The sequence below is a fragment of the Phyllopteryx taeniolatus genome, chromosome 2 (genome assembly GCF_024500385.1).
Source record: "Phyllopteryx taeniolatus isolate TA_2022b chromosome 2, UOR_Ptae_1.2, whole genome shotgun sequence".
Classification (NCBI taxonomy): Eukaryota; Metazoa; Chordata; class Actinopteri; order Syngnathiformes; family Syngnathidae; genus Phyllopteryx; species Phyllopteryx taeniolatus.
The window spans coordinates 13,031,630-13,055,942 of NC_084503.1; the positions used below are offsets into that span (position 1 = coordinate 13,031,630).

Below are 24,313 nucleotides of genomic sequence, written 5' to 3' on the forward strand. Positions count from 1 at the left end.
GAAGCAGAGCTGGAGGCGACGGAAATGAAGATGTTGAGATTCTCTTTGGGTGTGACCAGGTTGGATAAGATTAGAAATGAGCTTATCAGTGGGACAATCAAAGTTAGATGTTTTGGAGACAAAGTTAAAGAGAGCAAACTCTGATGGTATGGACATGTCCAGAGTAGAGATAGTGAGGATATTGGTTGAAGGATGATGAGGATGGTGCTGTCAGGCAAGAGAGCTAGAGGAAGACCAAAGAGAAGGTTGCTAAATGTATTGAGGGAAGACATGAGGGCAGTTGGTGTTAGAGAGAAAGATGCAGAAGATAGGCTTGGAAAAGGATTACGTGCTCTGGCGACACCTAACTGGACAAGCTGAAAGGAGGAGGAGGAGGAGGAGGAGAAGAAACTGTGAGGGCTGGTCAGAGACTTTGGATGGGCCAGATGTAGCCCACGGGCCGTACTTTGTCAAAGGGTTGTCCAGAGTGTGCTATGAAAGCATTTTAACTCTTTTATCTGGCACATACATGTGGCGCCTGTACGTTGGAGTTCATCCTGGTGGACGAGAGGGTAGCCTCCCTGCGCTTTCGGGTGGGGGGACGAGTCCTGACTGTTGTTGAGCCTATGCACCAAACACCAGTTCAGAGTACACACCATTTTTGGAGTTCTTGGAGGGTGTGCTGGAGAGCGCTCCCGCTGGGGACGCCATCGTTCTGCTGGGGGACTTCACCGCTCACGTGGGCAATGACAATGAGACCTGGAAGGGCTCAGAACCAGAGCGGTGTTCTGTTATTGGATTTTTGTGCTCATCACGGATCGTCCATAACGAACACCATGTTCAAATATAAGGGTGTCCACATGTGCACTTGGCACCAGGACACCGTAGGTCGCAGTTTGACAATCAACTTTGTGGTCGTGTTATCGGACTTGCGGCCACATGTCTTGGACACTCGGATGAAGAGAGAGGCGGAGCTGATCACCATCTGGTGGTGAGTTGGCTGCGATGGTGGGGGAAGATGCCGGTCCGACATGGCAGGCCCAAACATATTGTGAGGGTCTACTGGGAATGTCTGGCAGGATCTCCTTTCAGAAGGAGTTTCAACTCCCACCTCCGACAGAACTTTGCTCATGTTCCGGGGTCCGAGTGGACCATGTTCCGCGCCTCTATTGCCAAGGCGGCCGACCGCAGCTGTGGCCGTAAGGTGGTCGGTGCCTGTTGTGGCGGCAATCCCCGAACCGTCAAGCTGAAGAAGGAGCTGATGGGTACCGGCTGGCCAAGCGGAATGCAGCTTTTGTGGTCACTGAGAAGAAAACTCAGGCATGGGAGGAGTTTGGTGAGGCTGTGGAGAAAGACTTAAAGGAATTTCTGGTCAACCATCAATTCACAGTTCACCATCAATACTGTGTATGGTGGGAATGGGGCGCGGCTGACCTCAATTCAGGACGTTGTGAGTCGGTGGGGAGAATACTTCGAAGACCTCTTCAATTCCCCCGACACGCCTTCCCATGAGAAAGCAGAATCTGGGATCTCTGAGGCGGGTCCTCCTATCTCTTGGGTTGAGGTTACCATGGTGGTTAAAAAGCTCCTCGGTGGCAAGGTCCTGGGGGTGGATGAGATTCGCCCAGAGTTCCTAAAGGTTCTCGATGTTGTGGGGCTGTCCTGGTTGACACGCCTCTGCAACATCGCGTGGACATCGGGGACAGTGCCTCTGGATTGGTAGATTGGGATGGTGGTCCCCCTTTTTAAGAAGGGGGGCCGGAGGGTGTGTTCCAACTACAGGGGGATCACACTCCTCAGCCTCCCTGGTAAGGTCTATTCAGGTGTGCTGGAGAGGAGACTCCGTCGGGAAGTCGAATCTCAGATTCAGGAGTAACAGTGTGGTTTTCGTCCTGGCCGTGGAACAGTGGACCAGCTCTACACCCTGCACCCTCGGCAGGGTCCTCGAGGGTGCATGGGAGTTCGCCCAACCAGTTTACATGTGTTTTGTGGACTTGTAGAAGGCGTTCGATTGTGTCCCTCCTGTGGGGGTGCTTCGGGAGTATGGGATACCGAACCCCTGATATAGGCTGTACGGTCCTTGTACGACCGGAGTTAGAGATTGGTCCGCATATCCGGCAGTAAGTCGGACTCGTTTCCGGTGAGTGTTGGACTCCGCCAAGGCTGCCCTTTGTCACTGATTCTGTTCATAACTTTTATGGACAGAATTTCAAGGCGTAGCCGAGGCGTAGAGCGGGTCCGGTTTGGTGGCCTCAGTATGGCATCTCTGCTTTTTGCAGATGATGTGGTTCTGTTGGCTTCATCAACCCGTGAACTCCAACTCTCACTGGAGCGGTTTGCAGCCGAGTGTGAAGCGGCTGGGATGAGAATCAGCACCTCCAAATATGAGACCATGGTCCTCAGTCGGAAAAGTGTGGTGTGTCCTTTCCAGGTAGGGGATGATATCCTGCCCCAAGTGGAGGAGTGCAAGTATCTTGGGGTCTTGTTCACGAGTGAGAGAAGAATGGAACGGGAGATCGACAGACGGATAGGTGCGGCGTCTGCAGTGATGCAGACTTTGTATCGGTCTGTTGTGGTGAAGAAGGAGCTAAGCCGAAAGGCAAAGTTCTCTATTTACCGGTCGATCTACGTTACTACCCTCACCTATGGTCACGAGCTGTGGGTCGTGACCGAAAGAACAAGATCCCGGATACAAGCGGCCGAAATGAGTTTCCTCCGCAGGGTGTCCGGGCTCTCCCTTAGAGATAGGGTGAGAAGCTCGGTCATCCGGGAGGATCTCAGAGTAGATCCGCTGCTCCTCCACATCGAGAGGAGCCAGATGAGGTGGCTGGGGCATCTGATTTGGATGCCTACCGGATGCCTCCCTATTGAGACCCCGGGGACGACCCATGACACACTGGAGAGACTACGTCTTTCAGCTGGCCTGGGAACACCTCGGGATCCCCCCCGGAAGAGCTGGATGAAGTGGCTGGGGAGAGGGAAGTCTGGGCGTCCCTGCTAAAGCTACTGCCCCCGCGAACCGACCTCGGATAAGCGGTAGAAAATGGATGGATGGATGGATGGATGGATTTGGCACTTGTGCATGTTTCCAAACACGACCACCCCACGCCTCCCCACTTTCCCTCATTCAGACACACACACGTACCGCCTCTTTGTTGACACCAGTGAGAAGCAGCTAACGCTGACAGCAGCAGTTAAAATTCTGCCAATTGCATTATCACATACAGCATTTCATCATCTAGCCACCAAAATACATTTCAGTTAATGTGGTGTGGCACATGACATCATCAAATACAAATACCCCCATGTCTATGACTTAGCCTAACCTTATTATAACCTTAATGTGTGAAGCTAATGCTGGTAACACTGTTAGCTAATGCTAATCAGTGCCAGCACTGCAGCTCTTTTGGCTTTGATATGAATTTACTCGGCGGCACGGTGGCCGACTGGTTAGCGCGTCTGCCTCACAGTTCTGAGGCAGTTCAGGGTTCAATCCCCGGCCCCCCCTGTGTGGAGTTTGCATGTTCTCCCCGTGCCTGCGTGGGTTTTCTCCGGACATTCCGGTTTCCTCCCACATCCCAAAAACATGCGTGGTATGTTAATTGACAACTCTAAATTGCCCGTAGGTGTGAATGTGAGTGCGAATGGTTGTTTGTTTATATGTGCCCTGCGATTGGCTGGCAACCAGTTCAGGGTGTACCCCGCCTCCTGCCCGATGATAGCTGGGATAGGCTCCAGCACGCCCGCACCCTAGTGAGGAGAAGCGGCTCAGAAAATTGATGGATGGATGAATTTACTAAATCCAGTCTAGCTACCAAGTCAATGGCATATAATCTTGGCATGGGGGTGGATATTATATTAATTAACTCCACTGTTTCAGTGGGATGGAAGTGAGGAACAGTTTCCTCACAGACTCAATTTCAGAAATAAGCAGATTACAACTACACAACTATTTGTATACAAGATATACAAATGTCAATTTTCCTTATGTCCCCTTAAAGCCACATTGGTCCAATATAAAAGTGTTAACATAAACCACAAGCCTTACTCAATAACAGAAAGGATAACCATGTGGTACACAGTGGATGATGTTAGATGATGGGGTCGTGCCATTTTTTTTTATTCGGGGGTGGGGAAAATACTTTTACCATTGTTGAAATCAGAGAGAGAGAAAAAGATTTTAGTTAGCAGTCTACTTTCTGGTTTAATAAAGAGTCACTGTCCTAAGATGTAATGATGAGACATGACTGCTAAGTGCTTTCTGCAGGGTGATTCTATTGTGACTAGCAACAAAAATTTAAATAAATTGCCCACTATTCATCTGGATTTGGACCAAAATTGTATTCAATGTACTAACTGTAATTGCTTGCATTGAATGGGTTACTGATTTTTGCTAGATCACTTTAAGGACAAAGTTAAACATTTAAAATTTGTTGGTCAACAGAATTGTAACTATTCAGTTTTGTCCTAGACATTACTGAGTGGAAACTTGCAGTTCATGTTTTACATTTATTAGGATTCCTTAATGCTCATTTGTGTCACAGGCCACATTGTAGTTATGACTTCCCTCGGGTTCTCACTGAACCCATAAATGAATTATGGTCTCATAATTCCCTCTAACTCTAACTAACTAACTAACTCCAATTACATCTACAAAACAAAATATACATAGTTATACATATCTTACATACAACTAGTTAGTCTATGGCGATTACATTTCTTTTCAAAGGGGGATTGGTAAAAAAAAAAATGTTTTTACAATAGAAGACAATTAGCAATTTTGATATTTTCACAAGAAACATGAAGTCGATGCAGATGATTTGCTTTCGCGGGCCACATAAAATGATGTGGTGTGCCACCAGTTTGACACCTGTGCCTTAATGGAAACAACGATTCAGAGGAATTCCCCTGCAGTTGGCTTAATTGGCACACTGTTTTTTTAAATTGTATCATTATTACCCTTTGTACAGAGATTTAAAATGGAGTTTGGTCGTGTTCAGTTAATTTCAGCAATCTAATCCAGTTTGATAAGAGTAACCAGCAGTTTACAATTCCTTGAGGTATAACCAGTAATTCAATAGCTATCTTGTGAGATATATATCTACAGCAATAACAGCAGGATACATTTAGTCTGCTATTAACATGCCGATTACCATGGCTAGGGCCTGTGGTCTAAAGAAGATTAGTTATGTTTCTTATAAAACCAAATTAATGGATGAAATATTCACAGAACCACAGGGGATGCAGATGTTTATTTTTCTCAAGGGTACAAAGAGACAGACAGAGTGAAATTATTTCTTTTTGTGTAATTGTTGCTTTTATCCAAAGCAATCCTCAAATGCTTAGCGGGAGTGAGAACTAATGTTTAGTGTTCTGCCAGGAAAGTAAAACAATAGCGTGTCCTCGAGTAATTCACTGGTTATCAAGTAAATCTCTTCTGTAGGGATCAGTCAAATTTTATCCAATCAAATATTTTTGCAAGATTTAATTTACGCCTTTATTTTGCCAAGTTAGAGGAGAGCACATTCTCGTTTTGGAATAAACACCTGGAAGTACTGAAATTGATATTTGTTTTCTTGCGCAGTATATCAATTTAGGAAACTGGTAAATAAAACCTTACAAAAATCACATATTTTATTCATAAGGACCTTGAAGTGTGCACAATGTGGGCTGCAATCAGCGTGTCGTTGAGTCAGTTTCTCATCCATCAGTTTTGTTACTGCTGACATCCTTGGCCTTTGCACATGACAAGTCCTTTTCCACCAAGCAACACAATTTTATACAGTACAGTATGGTTTCCATTGTTATAAAATGGAAGGGATCCATTGTAGTGTGATCCTTTCTGTGAGAACATAACAATGGAATGGGAAGAACACAGCGCGACACAGTTTTTAGACTTTTCCTAATACCAAACCTGTCTTGTTCTTGTCATGAACAACCATATGACGAAAAGAAAGAATTGGCACAGATTTATGGAGTACATTGCCGGGAAAGGAAACTGTTCATTCACACAAAGATAACGTAACATCAGACGTAATTGGGGGTTCAGTGTCTTGAATAAAGTGTGTCAATATTAGATCTTTTGAAAATGACTTTCGCTTCAACAGTTGACAGTATTGAAACTAGAGATTCATCCATCCATCCATCCATTTTCAACACCGCTTATCCTGGTTAGGGTCGCGGGACGCTGGAGCCTATCCCAGCTGACTTCGGGCGAAAGGCGGACTACACCCTGAACTGGTCGCCAGTCAGTCGCAGGGCACATATAGACACGGACAACCATTCACACTCACATTCACACCGTCACTGAGTGGGAACTGAACCCACGCTGCCTGCACCAAAGTCAGGCGAGTGTACCACTACACCATCAGTGACTCACTAGAGATTCATCCATCCATCCATCCATTTTCAACACCGCTTATCCTGGTTAGGGTCGCGGGACGCTGGAGCCTATCCCAGCTGACTTCGGGCGAAAGGCGGACTACACCCTGAACTGGTCGCCAGTCAGTCGCAGGGCACATATAGACACGGACAACCATTCGCACTCACATTCACATCGTCACTGAGTGGGAACTGAACCCACGCTGCCTGCACCAAAGTCAGTCGAGTGTACCACTAACTAGAGATTCATATCACATTAAAAAGTTAAATTCTTCATTAAGTGTGCAACTGCACACACTGGGAGATTGGATCCATCTATCTACAATATCTATCAATCTTTCTGTTTGTCAGTCCGTCTGTCTGCCCATCCGTTTGTCCATTTATCCATCCATTTACAGTATCTGTCGATCTATACATCCACATATACATCCAAATAATGTACCTATCTAGCAGTCTATCTTGCAATCTAATTATATCCACTGAGCAACATCTCATGAGCAAACTGCTCCATTTGTCTCATCTGTTTTAGTTGTGTGTTTTGGGTCATTATCCTGTTGGAGGATCAATGGCCCACGCCTGCGAGCAAGCTTTCCGGCAGTGAGCTACACATTTCGCTCAGGAATGCCTCGATAGTCTTGACGTCGCATTGTTTTGGATATTTTAAGCCCCAAATGCCTTTAGTACAAATTGGGACAGTATTTTATACTAAGATAAAATATTATCCATAACCTCATCTGGCTGCTGACAGTGGATTTAAATAAATAAATCTCTCTGCTTCTATAGCTGCCTCATGAGAAAGAGCAACCAATCCTTCACATCTATAATCTGATATTCACATCATTTTGTGACCGTCTAGAACTTTTTATTATTTCGAAAATGTTTAACCCCTCCCGGCATAGCTCAGAAACCCGTCTTGAGTAATTGTTTGATGGATGAGCTCGGAAATGTTTCAACCAGTCACACGGGGCCGCGGGAAGACGATGTATCTCCCATCAAGCAACTCATTTATGCTGTAATATGAACGAAGGCTATAGGTGGGGACTGGCGGAGAATAAGATGGAGCTCTTTTAACGTAATTATTCAAAGGAGGAAGGAGCAAATGTAAAATGTTTGAATTTCAAGGCTGGAATATTTGTTTGTTCTTCAATTGCTCATACATTGCTTGACAGTATTTAACCTTCTATTTTCTTTAGTAGTTAAAGACTCCATCACACATTGCTGATTTTCTTTCTCATGTAAACTTAGCCCACTCTTCAAACACAGATGCCTGCAGTCCCTCATGGTGGTGTTTTCCCCTCCCCAGCAATTAATGTAATGGGACACACTTGTCCTCATGCTTATCTTTGTGTCCACAGTTTTTCATCCTTCTTCTGCTCATCTTCTTCCTGGAGATCCTGTTCATCATGCTCTTCTTCATCTACCAAGACAAGGTAATGTTGTTTTCTTTTAATTTTCTTCACCTTAAGGTAGCGGGAAGTAAAAAAAAAAAATTCATAACTGCAAATTAGCAATGATAAAAGTGTATTGGCAAAATGTGTGTTCACTATTAAATGCCTCAATTTTCAATTATTTCCGAACTAATCTAGTAATCATTTTAGAGAGCACTGACCTTTTTATTGCATATCAGGGTTTACGAGAACCAAGAACAAAATCCTTTCATGTGGCATTGCCACTGTCACACCTGACAATGAATGTGTCATCTGTTCTGTCTATTATGTACCATTTTGGCAATCCAATTGACTGTGTGAGATTACTGGATGCTGGGGGAATACCAATCCACATAATACATTGATGTATCCAAGTCACTTGTGTCTTCGGTGAATAATGCTTTGAGGTTTGATGCCAAAATGCTTTGAGGTTTGATGCCAAAACATAATTATGTTTATGTGACCTTGTGATGCTGAATTGACCGTGCCACAGTGAGCGGGCACATCACATCACAAGCACCACAGCTTGATAAACATGACGCTGACCATTAGAAATAATGGAATCCATTTGGTAGATTATGTGAATCCCATTTCTTTTTTTGGTTTCTTTCTTTTACTATTTTCAGGAATTTGCTATAAAATTCAAATGAGCTGTGTGTAAGTTTCCGTTCATTATAGACTAATTTGGTCGTAGACCTCTGGTGACTAATTTTCCTCTATCAGTATCTATCAATGAAATATCTAAGCACAACTACATGTCTAGCATGGTTCAGCTTGTTCCCCCAAACCCGGGAAATTCTGTCTAATAACCTTAAAAATGTCAACAATTATATGCGTATACTGACAAATAATTAGGATAATTGTTCCAGCCTTAGTGGAAAAAAGGCTTAAACTCACTAAAATCTAATCACCTGAAAACACCGGTAGTTACTGTTGTATGTGGAATGGTGGTTGTTCTCTAGAGGAACATAATGGCCACAGCCGCTGCACTGCTTTTGAATTATGGGAGCTGTTCATAAATCACGAGCAATTCTAAACCACTGGCGTTGCATTATTTATATGTTGAGACAAAACATGTTGTCTCCAAAGACAGCAGCCAAGGCCAAGCCTGTGTGTGATGCCTTTATGTATTCAGGTAAATAACAATGTACTGTTATATTTTGATAGTTCTGCTGTCTACCATGATAGACCCTATTTCTCTATAGGGTTGGTTCTACCATTTCTGGGTCAAAAGCTCAATTTTATTTTCAATGAATAGTCCTGAACTGGCAAATGTATTTCTCAGATCCGTTAATTTCATTGTACCTGTTACAATTACAATGAAGAAATTCTTCATATTCTTATAACGTGAGTGATTAGCATCTGTCATTACACAGAAGTAGAACATTTAAAAATGTTCAAAGCAGTCTGAAGTTTGTTATACTTTTATTTAATTGTTTTAAACCTAAGCAACATTTTTTTTATCATCCGACACTGTCAGTTTTCCCTTATGATACCCACGCTTAATCCCCCCCCCCCCAAAAAAATTTTATTTGTAGTAGTTGGAGCCAGTCTAGTATTACAACAAACAGCCACTATGACAACATTTACAATTAGGACATAATATACACAAGTATGGAGAGTGAGCAATGAAAGTGTTCCACTTGTGTGATGATGCTGATATAATGGAAATTGTGCAAATGATGCAGAGTCCTCAGCCAATTTAGAGCAATTTAAATGGACTAATTTTGCAAATGGTGCAGAGAGTTCTCAAACAAATAAGTGGGCAGTAGTAATCAGCAACAGTATGCAAATCGTGCAGTGTGATTAAAAAAAAAAGAGTGAGTGTACAACTAATGTAGAAGTGTCCCGACATAGATGTGGAAAATTGGCAGCCTGTTACAATAAAATTGTAAGTCAACTGTTTGAGAAGTTAAAGGCAAGAGGGAAGAAACTGTTGGAATCTGGTTTTAGTTTGCATTGTTTGATAGCACTTACCTGAGGGAAGGAGCTGTAATAGATGGTGGGTACCGATAATTTTTTCGGCAGCCTTGACTGTCGATTGCAGTCTGATTTATTTATTTATTTTTACTTTTTTGTACCAAACCAGACTGTGATGGATGAACACAGAACCGATTCAATGACTGCTGTGTGGAACTGCCTCAACAGCTCCTGTGGCAGGCTGTGCTTCCTCAGAAGCAGAATAAAGTATATTCTCTGCTGGGCCTTTTTGAGGATGAAGTTGATATTGGTCTCCCACTTCAGGTCCTGAGAGACTGTAATTCCCAGGAGCTTGAAGGTCTCGGTTGACACAGGGCAGATGGACAGTGTGAGGGGCAGCTGTGGCGAAGAATGTTTCCTCAAGTCCAGGATCATCTCTACCGTCTTGAGCGTCTTCAGCTCCAGGTTCTGTTGGCCGCAACAAAGCTCCAGCCGCTCCACTTCCTGTTGATACGCAGAGTCGTCACCCTCTTTGATGAGGCCGATGATTCCGGTGTCATCTGCAAACGTCAGGAGTTTGACAGCCAGGTGCAGTGCGATGCAGTCGTTCGTGTAGAAAGAGAAGAGCAGCGGAGAGAGGACACACACTTGGGGTGCCCCGATGCTGGTGGTGCGTGTAGATGAGGTGGTTTCCCCCAGCCTCACCTGCTGTGTCCTGCCCATCAGGAAGCTGTAGATCCACTGACAGATGGCAGGCGAGACGTTGAGCTGGAGAAGCTTGGAGGAGATTAGTTTGGGGATGATGATGTTAAACGCAGAGCTGAAGTCCCCGAACATGATCCTTGCGTAGGTCCCTGCGTCGTTGAGTTGTTCCAGGATGAAGTGCAGTCCCATGTTGACTGCGTCATGCACAAACCTGTTTGCTCAATAGGCAAATTGCAGGGGATCTAGCAGGGGTCCTGTCACGCTCTTGAGATGGTCCAGCACGAGGAGTTCAAAGGACTTCATGATCACAGATGTCAGGGCAACAGGTCTATAGTCATTCAATCTTGAAATTGGATGTTTCTTAGGGACTGGGATGAAGGTGGAATGTTTGAGGCAGGATCGGACTTCACACAGTTCCAATGATCTATTGAAGATCTGTGTGAAAACTCTTAATTCAATAATGTCTTTACAACCCTGTCCGTGCTCCATCACTGCAGCGGTTGGATTGTCTGTTTGGTCACAGGCTAGTTGAGGCATGGTTGCATATTTAATGTTCAGACTGTTCGAAAAGTCACTGTGCACTTATATTTTTAATAACAGACATGTTTCAACGCAATTCAATGTACCTCCTGTGTTCTAAATTGAAACGTTGAACACCTTGTACATATATAATGGGTTGTCATCATAAAACGGGGGACCCATCTATAAATCACATCTCTGTAAAATGCCAAAGAAGAAGAGTGTCAGATTATGAGGACGATAATTTCTATTATTATTATTATTATTATTAAAGATTTTTATAAATCTGCTAGAGACCCCACACATAAAGATAAAAATAATCAGGCATTCAACAGTTTTGGTCGTCGTGTTTCTTGTGCTCCAAGAATCTTAACACAGCAGACCACACACATAAAGATTCTGTTCCATCGCCTATCTAGAAATCTCGAATGATCACACATAATCTCACAAAACGGAAGAAGAAGAAACTCTTCCGGATATGCGGCGATGTTTCCCAAGTGTTCCCGAAGGTTGGCGGAGCTGAGAGCCGTGTAAAATGATGATGTTCTCAAAAAACGACTTGCTTTGGAAAATATGTCTTGCTGTCTGAGGAACCCACTTTTATACATAAAACAACATCGAGGAAGACATTTTTATTTTCATTGACTGTCGCTTCCATTTTCGTCAGTCTTGGGTCCTTCTTTGGCTACATTCTGTTCCACGTCACCATTCTCAGCGTCATGACTCAGGAGAAGTCAGTGTTCCCCCCACACATGAAGAGTTTTGGTCACAAATGTTGAACACGTTCATAATTTACGATTGTCGGCCCGACCTGTTTCGGACACTAAAATCGGGACAAATGCATTCTTATCACACATCAGACCTAAGGACAATCTTCTAGGATAATCTTATAAAATTTAAGATTGTCTGGCATTTGACGTGCTTAATCAGGAAGGGGCAAAATCGGCACAAAACAGACTGATTGTCAATATATGTGTACCAATCTTTGATAAATTTAGCTTGCGTGAGATATTCAAGGTCAATGGATAAATTTTTTGTTGAACCGTTACTTGCCAGAAATATATGCAATTCAAATAAATTACCATTTAATATGATATATTTACCCGAGTACACACATTAGATCATGCATTATAATCCAAATATAACATTTCTGTATGTAACCTTGATTTTATCATCATCAACTCTCATGATCTTCAGTACCCTAATCCTAATCTGTGATTATGAAGCTCTTCTGCTCCATCAACACACTAACTCCTGACAAGCAGCACAGCCATCAGAATGCATTTCAAGCCATGTGCTCAGCCTTACAGATGCCATTACCTAAAAAAGAGTGCTTCAGTAGGTGCATGTTGATGAAGTCCATTTGAGGAATTGGTAATGGTTACACTCAACGGCCCGCTTTATTACGCCTGCTTTAGGCCTGATAAAAGGCTCCATGACGCAGCTGGAGGCGACATGAAGCGGCTCCTAGAGCTTCCTCACAACTATTTGTTTCACTCCACTGGCTCCTAAGGGTGATGGAAAGTCTTGTGAGGTTAAAATCAGTGGAAGCAGTGTGACTCAGTAGTGTCAAAGCGGATAGAAGGCTGACTCGGTGATGTGCTATTGAAAGTTGATGGATGTGTGTTGTATTCAATAACAATGGTTTTACTCTCCTTTGAATTTACTCAGAATTTGATTCATCACCTCCAACTGCAAGTTTATCATCAACTTGCTTCTTAGATTAACTGTCACGTCCATAAATTAGGTTCCCTTCTGTTCATATTCATGTAAAATTCACAAAACTAATTCAATCAATAGAGAGCCTGATAGGAAAGAAGATGGAAAATTGGATCTTATCACAAGAGTTGATCTACACTCCCCACCAAAAGTATTCTCAAGGTGAGGCAGCTTCATTTATATTTTGATGTAGACTAAAAACATTTGGGTTTGCTATATAAAGATAAGTATTAGACAAGATATCAACATTTCCACTTTTATTTTCTGGCATTAACATCTGCATTAAATACCCAATTTAGAAGATATCATTATTTGTAATGAAATAACAATGTCTTCAGTTGTGCTATTGGTTATCCAGGTGTCTATCCCAGCTGACATAGGGTGAAAGGTCACCAGTCAACCACAGGGTTGACACACACACACATACACACACACACACACACACACCGACAGGCTATTTAGGGTCTCCAATTAACCTTACCTTGATGCTGTTGGTCTGTGGGAAGAAGCTGTCACCCACAGAGAACCAAACAAGCACACTAAGAAAAGTAGCAAAAAGATAAACCCATCCACTAACGAAAACCTTTCCAAAAATACCTCTAAAAACATTTCACATCATTCTTTGTTAATAATACATTTTTATTGCTGACAGTGATAGCTATTGTAGTAATGGACTTCACAATTTGGTTTATCCACTCATGAAAGAGCCTGCAGTGATTGGAAAGCACAATGAGTGAAGATGGAAACCAATTGAAAGCGCTGACACCAAACAGATCAATACAAGATCGCAATCACTGCGTATGCTCGCGTCATAGCTCATAGAAGTTACCCTAAGGTGCTTATCGATCATTATGTAACAATACTGACACTTTTGAAGCCAGTTACAATAAATACATTTTATAAAACTAAAGCTATAGTTGAAACACATTCTGACTTTATTTCCACTAATCTTCTCTCAAAATGCCAGTGAGATACTGGAGACTGCAAACCTGAGAACCTGATTTTAAAGCGTCTCCGTCGTCTTGCTGCTGGCAGTTTGTGTTCTATCCTCTGCGTGACATTAGCCGTGAGTGCAGTGCGGCATGAGCTATTTCCTGTGAACACGCCTGTACCCGGATGTGTCATAGGGAGGCTGTAGTGTTTGATTTGCTGTTTGTCTGTGTGCTTTGGGACAAGTCAAGGTGAGGTAATGCTGCAGTAAAAAGCGAGTGGTCAAGAGTTATGGTTATGGAGGTTACAATGAATGAAACCTTACTTTGAAGCTCCAGGGCTGCTTTTTGTACTTATGAATCCAATTGACATGACCACTCAGTTGAATGAACAAAATGTTTGGAAATGTGTGTCAATTATGTGTATTATTTATATATCTTGTAACATTGCAATTGGGAGGTATATTTATTTATTTATTTTTTAAATAATGAATTAGGAGAAGCCGCACAACAGAGTGCTTATGGCAACCATGTAAAATACACCAAATATTCAGTGTCTGTGCTTAAACAACTTATTCTGATGTTGCTATTTACAATTGTTCTGGTCTCTGTTCCACCCAGGTGCTGATAACAAGTTTTAGCGTGTAGCCTTGTTGCTTCCTTGTTTCAGATAAGACTTTCAATAGCCTTGTAAATAAGTTGTTGGGAATAGTCAGTGAAGGTTTGATATTTTCTTTAAAAGTTGTGCTGGTCATTCCACAAATGTATCTTCCTTACAAATGGAATATTATTTAAAAGGAAAATTATCACACTTGCCATTGGTATGAAATGTATGGGACAAAAACATTGTTCCAACAGAGAACTAATATACCAAATATTTTTGCTTGATTTAAGAAAACCAGATCACATTTTACCCACAGGGTAATATAAAGTCATTCCACAGATGAAATCCCTCAGATAATTCGACAGACAGTAACAACAATGTTTAAAAGTTGAAAAGTGCAGTAGGTGATGATGTAAGAGCTATCAAAGTGTCAGGGTTCAAATTGTTATTGTACATAAACCCTCTCTGACTCCACTGATGTAATCACTAAATTTGAACTGTAGCAATTTTACAAACACACTGCAGCTGAAACATTAATGTAGTGCCCTTCTCATAAATGGAAAACCTTCATGGTACCACCTTTTAAAAGCAGAAACCATTCTGTAAGTGATGAAACAAAATGTCAGCATATAACAAGTATCCACTGATGAAGGACACATCATATTTCCTTGTAGTTGTCTGAAACATCTTCATACCACTTTTAACAACCATCCATCCATCCATCCATTTTCTTTACCGCTTATCCTCACTAGGGTCGCCCGTCTTCGGGCGGGAGGCGGGGTACACCCTGAACCGGTCGCCAGCCAACCGCAGGGCACATAGAAACAAACAAACATTCACACCTACGGGCAATTTAGAGTCTTCAATCAACCTACCACGCATGTTTTTGGGATGTGGGAGGAAACCGGAGTGCCCGGAGAAAACCCACCCAGCCACGGGGAGAACATGCACAGGCGGGGCCGGGACTTGAAACCCGGTCCTCGGAACTGTGTACCAGATGTACCAGTCGTTCCCCGTGCCGTTGACCTCAAAATTCTGGAAAACCTTTCTACCGATGTATAATGCATTTTTACAATACACGATTTTGCTTTTACCCATATGATCAAAACATGAAATATTATCTGTATTTTGTTAGTTAAAAAAAATAATAATAATTCTGAAGTTAAGCACTTTATTTGAACACGTAATACTTTTTTAAAATTTACTTGCTCTTATTTTGAAATTCACAGCCCTACTTTTATTGAGTAAATTAGAAAACACAGTTGTGCTCATGTTTGATTACACAGGCAGAATTTGTAAGATGGGTACAATTCTTTAAAGAAAAGATGAAGGACCAAGCAAACCACATTGAATTTTATTTTAATAGATTTAAATTAAACGGTCAAGCAACCATTCGCACTCACATTCACAACTATGGGTAATTTAGAGTCTTCAATCAACTTACCATGCATGTTTTTGGGATGTGGGAGGAAACCGGAGTGCCCGGAGAAAACCCACCTAGGCACAGGGAGAACATGCAAACTCCACACAGGCGGGGCCGGGGATTGAACCCCGGCCCTCAGAACTGTGAGGCAGACGCTCTAACCAATCGGTCACCGTGCTGCCTGTTGTTCCGTCATCAGTCATATTTAAAAAAAATAATTAAAAAAAACCAATATTTTACAAATTCCGCCAGGGTATGTAAACTTATGAGGACAACTGTACACATATGCAGTCAAACATACCATTGTCACATTGGAATGAAAGTGTAGGCTACACCTTTTTTATAACCACTAAGTGGTTGTGGCATATTAGAATGAAAGTGTACACCTCTCTCATAACATCTAAGTGGCGGTGGCATTTTGGAATGAAAGTGTACAGCTTTTTCATAACCACTAGATGGTGGCATACATTTATAAAATGTGAAGTTTTTTTCCATGTGTCCCTATACCAATGTATAATGCGCACTATTGACTTTTGGCAGTATTTGAGGGCGGGGGGGATTGTGCATTATACATGAGAAATTACAGTATATACTGCATTTATGTATTTAATATATTTCCAAATCCATATTTATTTTTAAAACAAATTTGATGAACAAGTACATTGAACCTTTATGAGAAAACTAGGGGGCTTAGTTTATTGCCCAGTCATGATGCCAGTACTCCAGGCTAAACGTAGAATAATTTGGTGAGGAGAGGGAAAACGACACCGATTCATTAGTGGACAGTGTGCTCATACTAAACATCATATCTGTAAAGCTTCAAACAGCTCACCCGTGAGACTCGCTAAATTCCATTTCAAGCGTGATAGCTCCTCTCTTTCCACATCATTACTGTTGCAGTGACAGACGTCAGACCACTGGGGCTTGTAAAGATATCACTCGGCTGCACCTCTGTCTGAATACTTTCCAGCTTGTGTAATTTTCATTTTTCATAGAATGTCAGATGAAAACAGATGAAACATCCCCGGCTAATCACGTCTGTAAAGTTTAACCATATAAAGGAAATGTTCAAACAAGAGACAAATTGAGATAATCTGCAAACATGATATTTATCTGTTCCCATTGTCTGTTAACACACCGGACAAAAGCAGTGACAATGCTCCACTCACTCACAGATTGCTGCAATTGCACATATGTCATGAACGGAACAAAGGACAGGACCCAAAATGCATGACTCCAATTCAAATGGACAGTTTCAAAAAGAGAGGTTTAATAAACGGGCAGAGGTTGGTACACGGGCAGGCAATCCGTAAAGTATCCAAAAAACGTGAGGCAAAAAGGCAAGGTCAATAATCAGAACAGGGTCTCGGCTTACTGTGCGTCGGTGACATGGAAACAAGGAATGCTGGAACGTGACAACAAGGTACAACAAACTGGCAAACAGAAAGAATGAGACACGAGGTTAAATGCAAGGGGTAATTAGGGTAAACGAGGCACATGTGGGGAAGATGCTCTCAGGAGCAGGTGTGTACGAGACAGGGGGAAGACAACAACCAGAACACACACCCATGACACATTGTTCTCTTCTGTACAGAGATGTCGGCGTCGAGATTGTCATTGCGCTACATTTAAAAGGAATAAGAGGAGCTGCTTTGATTGGCAGAGAATGAAGTTGGCTGTAAACACACCCGCAGCCCGCCCACTCTTAGTTCCGCCAGGCTGCGCTGATCTACGAAATTACCAATATCGGATTAACCCACTTGGCGCACTGTTGCCCCACCCGCTGTGCTGGATTTATGGTGCTCACGAAAATAGGGCCCTATATTTTAGGTTCTTAGGTCCCACATTGTTTTAAATATAGCCTTTTGTAATCTCTCCAGGCCCTCATCCTTGACAAACTGGTACGTTCTCGTTTTGAAACATGAAAACCTCACCCCAATGGCATCATTGTCGAAATTGTTCAAATACTCCTGGACCAAACTTTATATGCCATTACTTGTTCAAATGAGTGAAAGAAAAAGAACAAAAATTACATGACTCACTAATTGAAAAATGTTCTTTCTTTCCACTTTGTGTTTACAAGTTGAAGTATTTTATTTTTTTTTGTGCAGTAGTGCACAAAGAATATTGGGTTATGGGTGGGCCTGAAAGGTAGTTGCAGTGTAGCCTCCTCCCCCAAACAACACCATCCTTTAAAAACAAAACAAAAGAAAAAAAAAGAAGGGTCCATTCTTGGGGTACACTAAAACGTCCCTTTGCGTAGAATCAGGGTAGCTTTGGTCTTCAAACGCAGCCTCAAAATATCTAGCCTGTGATGGGGACACAGTGAAGCTCCTTGTTGATATGACTGGCTTGTAATGGATGTGACAGACCGAACATTCGTCCAATCGAGTGGCTCTCCTTTTCCAAATAAATTCTGAGAAGAATTTGTGGAGTGTGGAATAAATAAAAGTGTGGAATATTTTGTCTATTGTCCTCCTGGCTTCAAAATAGTCAGTCTTCTTAAGGACATGAAAAAGCAATTGGTTATAAATTCACATATTAGTACGTTCCTTTACAAGCACCTGCGGGGAAACTGTGTGTTGATAAGTAACAGATTGGGGTAAAGATGCTGCTTTTTTATGTCTGTTCCTGATGCATGGATTTAATTAAACACTTGAGGGGTGAAAAGCACACACTTGAAATCCAACAAGGTTTTGAGGCAAAGGATGAAAAACTATTCCCGACCTTGTGCTGTCAAATATTAGCCCCGGGTGAACATCTGTGATGTTACAAGATCGTTCCGTGATTGTCTGGGCTGCTGTGACAATAACAGCAGGGAGCTAATCCTGATTTTGACTTGACTTGACGGCTCATTTGGACAACATGAGTCAATTTGTGAAATCGTACATTTTGTTGCTGTTGTTAAAGTTGAAGTTATATATTTTTGTTGTTGTACAGTAAATGCATAAAGTTAGGACCAAAATTATTTGACTTAAAACAATCAACATGTTGGGCAATTTAGTGGTGTAGTGGTTAGGACGTACTGCATATCTCATAATTTTGGGTTCAAATCCTAGCTCAGGCCCACGTTCTCCCCGAGCTCTTGTGGGTTTTCTCCTGGTACTCCGGTTTACTCACATAGTACAAAAACAGGCATGTTGGGTTAAGTGAAGATCCTAAATTTTGAGTGAGTGTAAATGGTTGTTTGTTTATTTGTGCCCTGCGAGTATTAAAAAGATGCATGTATTTACATTCATGGTTATTGTACTTTTAACCTTTCAAATTGGAGCTACAGTATTCTACATAAAAGGTAATACCTAAATGATAAATGACATTTTGTAAAATCAAGATATGTGGTATAGAAAGTGGATAGAGTGCACTACCACCATCAATCCTTTTTCTATGCTGCTTGTCCTGATAAGGGTCGCCGGTAACTGGAGCCAATCCCATCTGATTTAGGGCAAAAGACATTGTACACTCTGGACTGGTTTCCAGTCAATCGCTGTCAAGTATAGACTCTCACCTTTAATAGGTTTCCTTTACCACTCAGGAATTGTTGTAAATACATCAATCATGCATGACCTCTTTTTCAAAGGCCTTATAGCCATGAGCCATGCAAAAAAATACACCAATGAGCCAACTAACCCCAATTTTATTATGCGGAGATTACCAATAATCTGCATGGAAATTTACCTCCATGGCTGAGGAGCATCCTTCTGCAGCGAAGCATTACAGCATTTGATTTTAACAAACCAAGCCAACTCAACTGTATCCAACATCACTATTTTCACTCGCTATTGTCTAAAAAGCATCTAAACATTTACAACCCCAATTCCAATGAAGTTGGGACGTTGTGTTAAACATAAATAAAAACAGAATACAATGATTGGCAAATCATGTTTCGCCTATATTTAATTGAATACATTACAAAGACAAGATATTCTGTGTTCAAACTGATAAACTTTATTGTTTTTAGCAAATAAACATTAACTTAGAATTTTATGGCTGCAACACGTTCCAAAAAAGCTGGGACAGGGTCACGTTTACCACTGTGTTACATCACCTTTTCTTTTAACAACATTCAATAAACATTTGTGAACTGAGGACACTACTTGTTGAAGCTTTGTAGGTAGAATTCTTTCCCATTCTTGCTTGATGTACAGCTTCAGCTGTTCAACAGTCCGGGGTCTCCGTTGTCGTATTTTACCCTTTATAATGCGGCACACATTTTTAATGGGAGACAGGTCTGGACTGCAGGCAGGCCAGTCTAGTACCCGCACTCTTTTACTACGATGCCACGCTGTTGGATGTGGTTTGACATTCTCTTGCTGAAATAAGCAGGGGCGTCCATGAAAAAGACGTTGTGGATGGCAGCATATGTTTCTCCAAAACCTGTATGTACCTTTCAACATTAATGGTGCCTTCACAGATGTGTAAGTTACCCATGCCATTGGCACTAACACACCCCCTTACCAACACAGATGCTGGCTTTTAAACTTTGCGTCCATATCAGTCCGGATGGTTCTTTTCCTCTTTGCCCCGGAGGACACGACGTCCACAAAAACAATTTGAAATGTGGACTCGTCAGACCACAGAACACTTTTCCAGTCCATCTTAGATGAGCTCGGGCCCAGAGAAGCCGGCGGCGTTTCTGGGTGTTGTTGCTAAATGGCTTTTGCTTTGCATAGTACAGTTTCAAGTTGCACTTACGATGTAGAGCCAGACTGTATTTACTGACATTGGTGTTCCTGAGTCCATGTGGTGATATCCTTTACACATTGATGTCGGTTTTTGATGCAGTGCCGCCTGATGGATCGAAGGTCACGGGCATTCAATGTTGGTTTTCGGCCTTGCCACTTACATGCAGTGATTTCTCCAGATTCTCTGAACCTTTTGATGATATTATGGACCGTAGATGGTGAAATCCTTAAATTCCTTGCAATTGTACGTTGAGGAACACTGTCCTTAAACGGTTCGACTATTTTCTCACGCACTTGTTCACAAAGAGGTGAACCTCGCCCCATCTTTGCATGTGAATGACTGAGCAATACAGGGAAGCTCCTTTTCTACCCAATCATGGCACCCACCTGTTCCCAATTAGCCTGTTCACCTGTGTGACGTTCCAAACAGGTGTTTGATGAGCATTCCTCAACTTTCTCAGTCTTTTTTGCCACCTGTCCCAGCTTTTTTGGAACGTGTTGCAACCATAAAATTCTATGTTAATGATTATTTGCTAAAAACAATAAACTTTATCAGAATCAGAATCATCTTTAATTGCCAAGTATGTCCAAAAAACACGCAAGGAATTTGTCTCCGGTAGTTGGAGCCGCTCTAGTACGACAACAGACAGTCAATTGACAGAGAACACTTTTGAGACATTAAGACATTGACAAAAAACAGTCACTGAGCAATAAAGGGTTGCTAGTTATCTGCCGGTACTTTTTTTTTTTTTTTGACAGCTGTGCAAAAAGATGCAGAGTCCTCTAGCACTTAGAGCAGTTCGAAAGACTAATATTGCAAGTCCGGTGCAATGACCACTGTGCAAAGGGCGCCGAGACCACTGTGCAAATGGCGGCCACCGTGCCGCCATTTGCAAATCATGTACAACTGGTTAGAGCGTCAGCCTCACAGTTCTGTGGACCCCGGTTCAATCCCCGGCCCCCCCTGTGTGTAGTTTGCATGTTCTCCCCGTGCCTGTGTGGGTTTTCTCCAGGCACTCCGGTTTCCTCCTACATCCCAAAAATATATTATATTTGCTAAAATATATGAGTGTCACAGCAAAAGGTCTGAATACCGATGGCTGTGTGACATTTCAGTTTTCTTTTTTAATAAAAATGTTAAAAATTCAACAATTCCGTTTTTTTTTTGTCAATATGGGATACTGTGTGTACATTAATGAGGAAAAAAATGTACTTAAATGATTTTAGCAAATGGCTCCAATATAACATCCATCCATCCATTTTCCATACCGCTTATCCTCACTAGGGTCGCGGGCCTATCCCAGCTATCTTCAGGCGAGAGGCGGGGTACACCCTGAACTGGTCGCCAGACAGTACAGGCAGGCACACCTCACAATTCATATCTTTACTTTTGTCAGCAGTGTACACCAATGATTTAGTTCAATTGTCACAGAATACAAAATAGCTGTTATTACAAAATGTTTAATTAATATATTTATGGTTATTAACCCTTTAATTCAATATTAAAGTCCAGCTTTGGTGATGGTGTTACTGTGAAGGAAAAGAATGTCACCATCCAAATACTTTGGGGATTTTGTACCTCTTTGTATCTGTCTATGAATTGATTAATTAGTCATGGAACAGGCGCCTCAAAGATTGTCTCGGCCCGTTACTCCACCTTGAACATTCAGTATTTGTTTATGCATTTGAACTCACTTTGGTCGTATTTCATTTCTTAGTAACATTCATTTCTTGCCCGAATCTCATTTGAGGATGCAAGAATTGCTAGAGCAGGTGTTTATTGTAAATATACAGTATACTGTAATCCACCCTAATAGATCATTTTCCTTTTATGGATGCTCCACAGCTTGTCAGTAGTGGTGATCTCAGAGAATGAGTTTTTCCCCTCACATTATACCCATAGTAGTTAAAGCTAGTTATGAGAGTTATGAGATTGGTTAGTGGTGGTCGATCTTGTACTGAGAGGTTTTCGGGAATCCAGAGGCACCAGCCGCTTCAAATACTTAGCTTGCTGCTCATTGTGACTTTTCTAATTACGCCTTCAGCTGGACGAACTTGTTTGTCCCTTCCTCGCTCACTATTTTTTTTTAACTGTTCGCTGACTCTGTCCAGTGCTGTGTTTTCAAACCTTGTATAAGGCATTGAGGTTTTTCATGTTTTTCATGATCAGAAAGAGCCTTTCTTTTCCCCATAGTACATGGAAACTATGACTTGTTTAATAATGTGGAACAACCTCCTTTTCCATCCATCCATCCATTATCTGAGCCGCTTATCCTCACAAGGGTCACGGGACAACCTCCTTTAATTACCTTTAATTAGGCTAAGCTCTGAACCTATCTGAGCTTGATATCAGTGATCTAAACAGACACGAAAAACAACATATGCAAAAACCTCCTCAGAAAAAAACAAAAAACAAAATGTTCTTTTAACTTAAATCTTACAGTACATGCATAATCATTTGGAACACAGTAAAGGTCAAAGGTGTAAGCACCTCTCATCCAAGTCAGCTGAGATCGGCTCCACCACCCTACGATGATGCAAATGGATTTTTCCATCGTTATGAATATCATTTGTTACATAACTTAGCGGACATCTTAGTCACATTATTCATCACCTTACAGATCAAGTAACATGCCTCCTTGCCTTGATTCCGCTCCTTCACTTCCCCCCTCCTCCTAACACCATTGATTGGCTTCTCTCATGGCTGGCAAGTGTCAACCATGACTTGATGAGAAACAGAGGATGGAAATGTGCAGCCATTGTAATTCATTTAGCCCAGCTGATGACTGAAATGAGTCACTTAAAGGGGACTACAGCCCTTAGTAAACATTTCATTTGTGTTATTGCCGTGCTCCAGGACAGAATTAGAAGTCGAGCCTTTTATTTTAGACTCTGGTCATTATCTGAGAAGTGAAGAAGTTCACAAGTATTGAGTGATCTGTCCTGAGGCAGAAGAAGACTATATGTGGATTGTCTACTAGAGTGGTTTCCCTCTATTTGAAATGTACGGCAACACTTAAAGTGATTTAAACCCGCATCCCAAGCTGGGGGGGAGTGCAGTCAAATGAAATGCTCTTGAAAAGTTTGACTTTGACTGCAAATGGGCTGGGAGTCAGGGGAATGTACTCCAGGCTGTGGTTACCTTGGAGCACTGATGTAATTAAAGTATTCACAGGACACCAGGCCTTCCCAATAAGCATGGACACCCCAGCATGTGGGGAAGGGGGGGGGGGGGGGGGGGGGGGGGGGGCAAGTACCTTCAGAAACAAACATCACGTGACCACAAGAGTGATTTCATTTTATTTAGCCATGACTTCCAAACATCATGATAGCGACTTAAGCCATGAATCAATCATGTTAAAGTCTTTCTACACCCTTTTTTGTTCTTATGTAGTCTGGCATGTTGTAGTGGAGTAATGTGTAAATGATCACTTGTTTTTGTGCTTCCTAATGGATGCCTTTATGTATCAGCTATTCTAGTCTGTCTGCCTGCGACATTCGTGGCAGGTGATGGATCTTCAGTCTTTGCAGCGTGCTTGTAAATTGAGGCATTTTTCTTGTCATTACGCACCCTCCTTTAACATGTGAGATTATATTCTTTTCCCTTGGCTGTCTCCCATTCGTGCTGCATCATCACTGTAGTCGAGTAGCTACGGTGGCTGAGAAGTCAACAAATGTTGCGAAACATTTTTACCAAAGTCAAACATAACATTTGGGCAAACAAAATTGTAAAACTCTTGAGATGAATCTCTTGATTATATTTTTTCACTGAACTTTATAGGTCAAAATGGGGGTGCTAAATTAGCCAGTTTACTCCACTGATTACACTCATTTCAATGTAAATGTATTACTTTGATGAACCTGTACAACGTATCGTTTTATTTTGCTATCCATTCTTACACAGCCATTAATGACATTTACGCTTTCGATATGCATTGATGAATGTGAACAGATAGGATTGAATTTGCTTTTATGATGTTGTTTGTGGTGTGTTGTTATAAAATTTTAAAAACTATTTTCCACTA

General features: G+C 41.9%; 1 protein-coding gene across 3 annotated transcripts in view; it reads left to right on the forward strand.

Annotated features, from left to right (window-relative positions):
• The window catches only part of tspan4a (tetraspanin 4a), a 146,555-nt gene that overhangs the window by 106,126 nt on the left and 16,116 nt on the right, over positions 1–24,313 (forward strand). For all 3 annotated transcript variants that reach the window (XM_061761448.1, XM_061761446.1, XM_061761439.1), the window contains one exon: positions 7,716–7,790. In XM_061761448.1, coding sequence (XP_061617432.1) covers positions 7,716–7,790 — 75 coding nt within the window. The remainder of the gene's footprint in view (positions 1–7,715; positions 7,791–24,313) is intronic.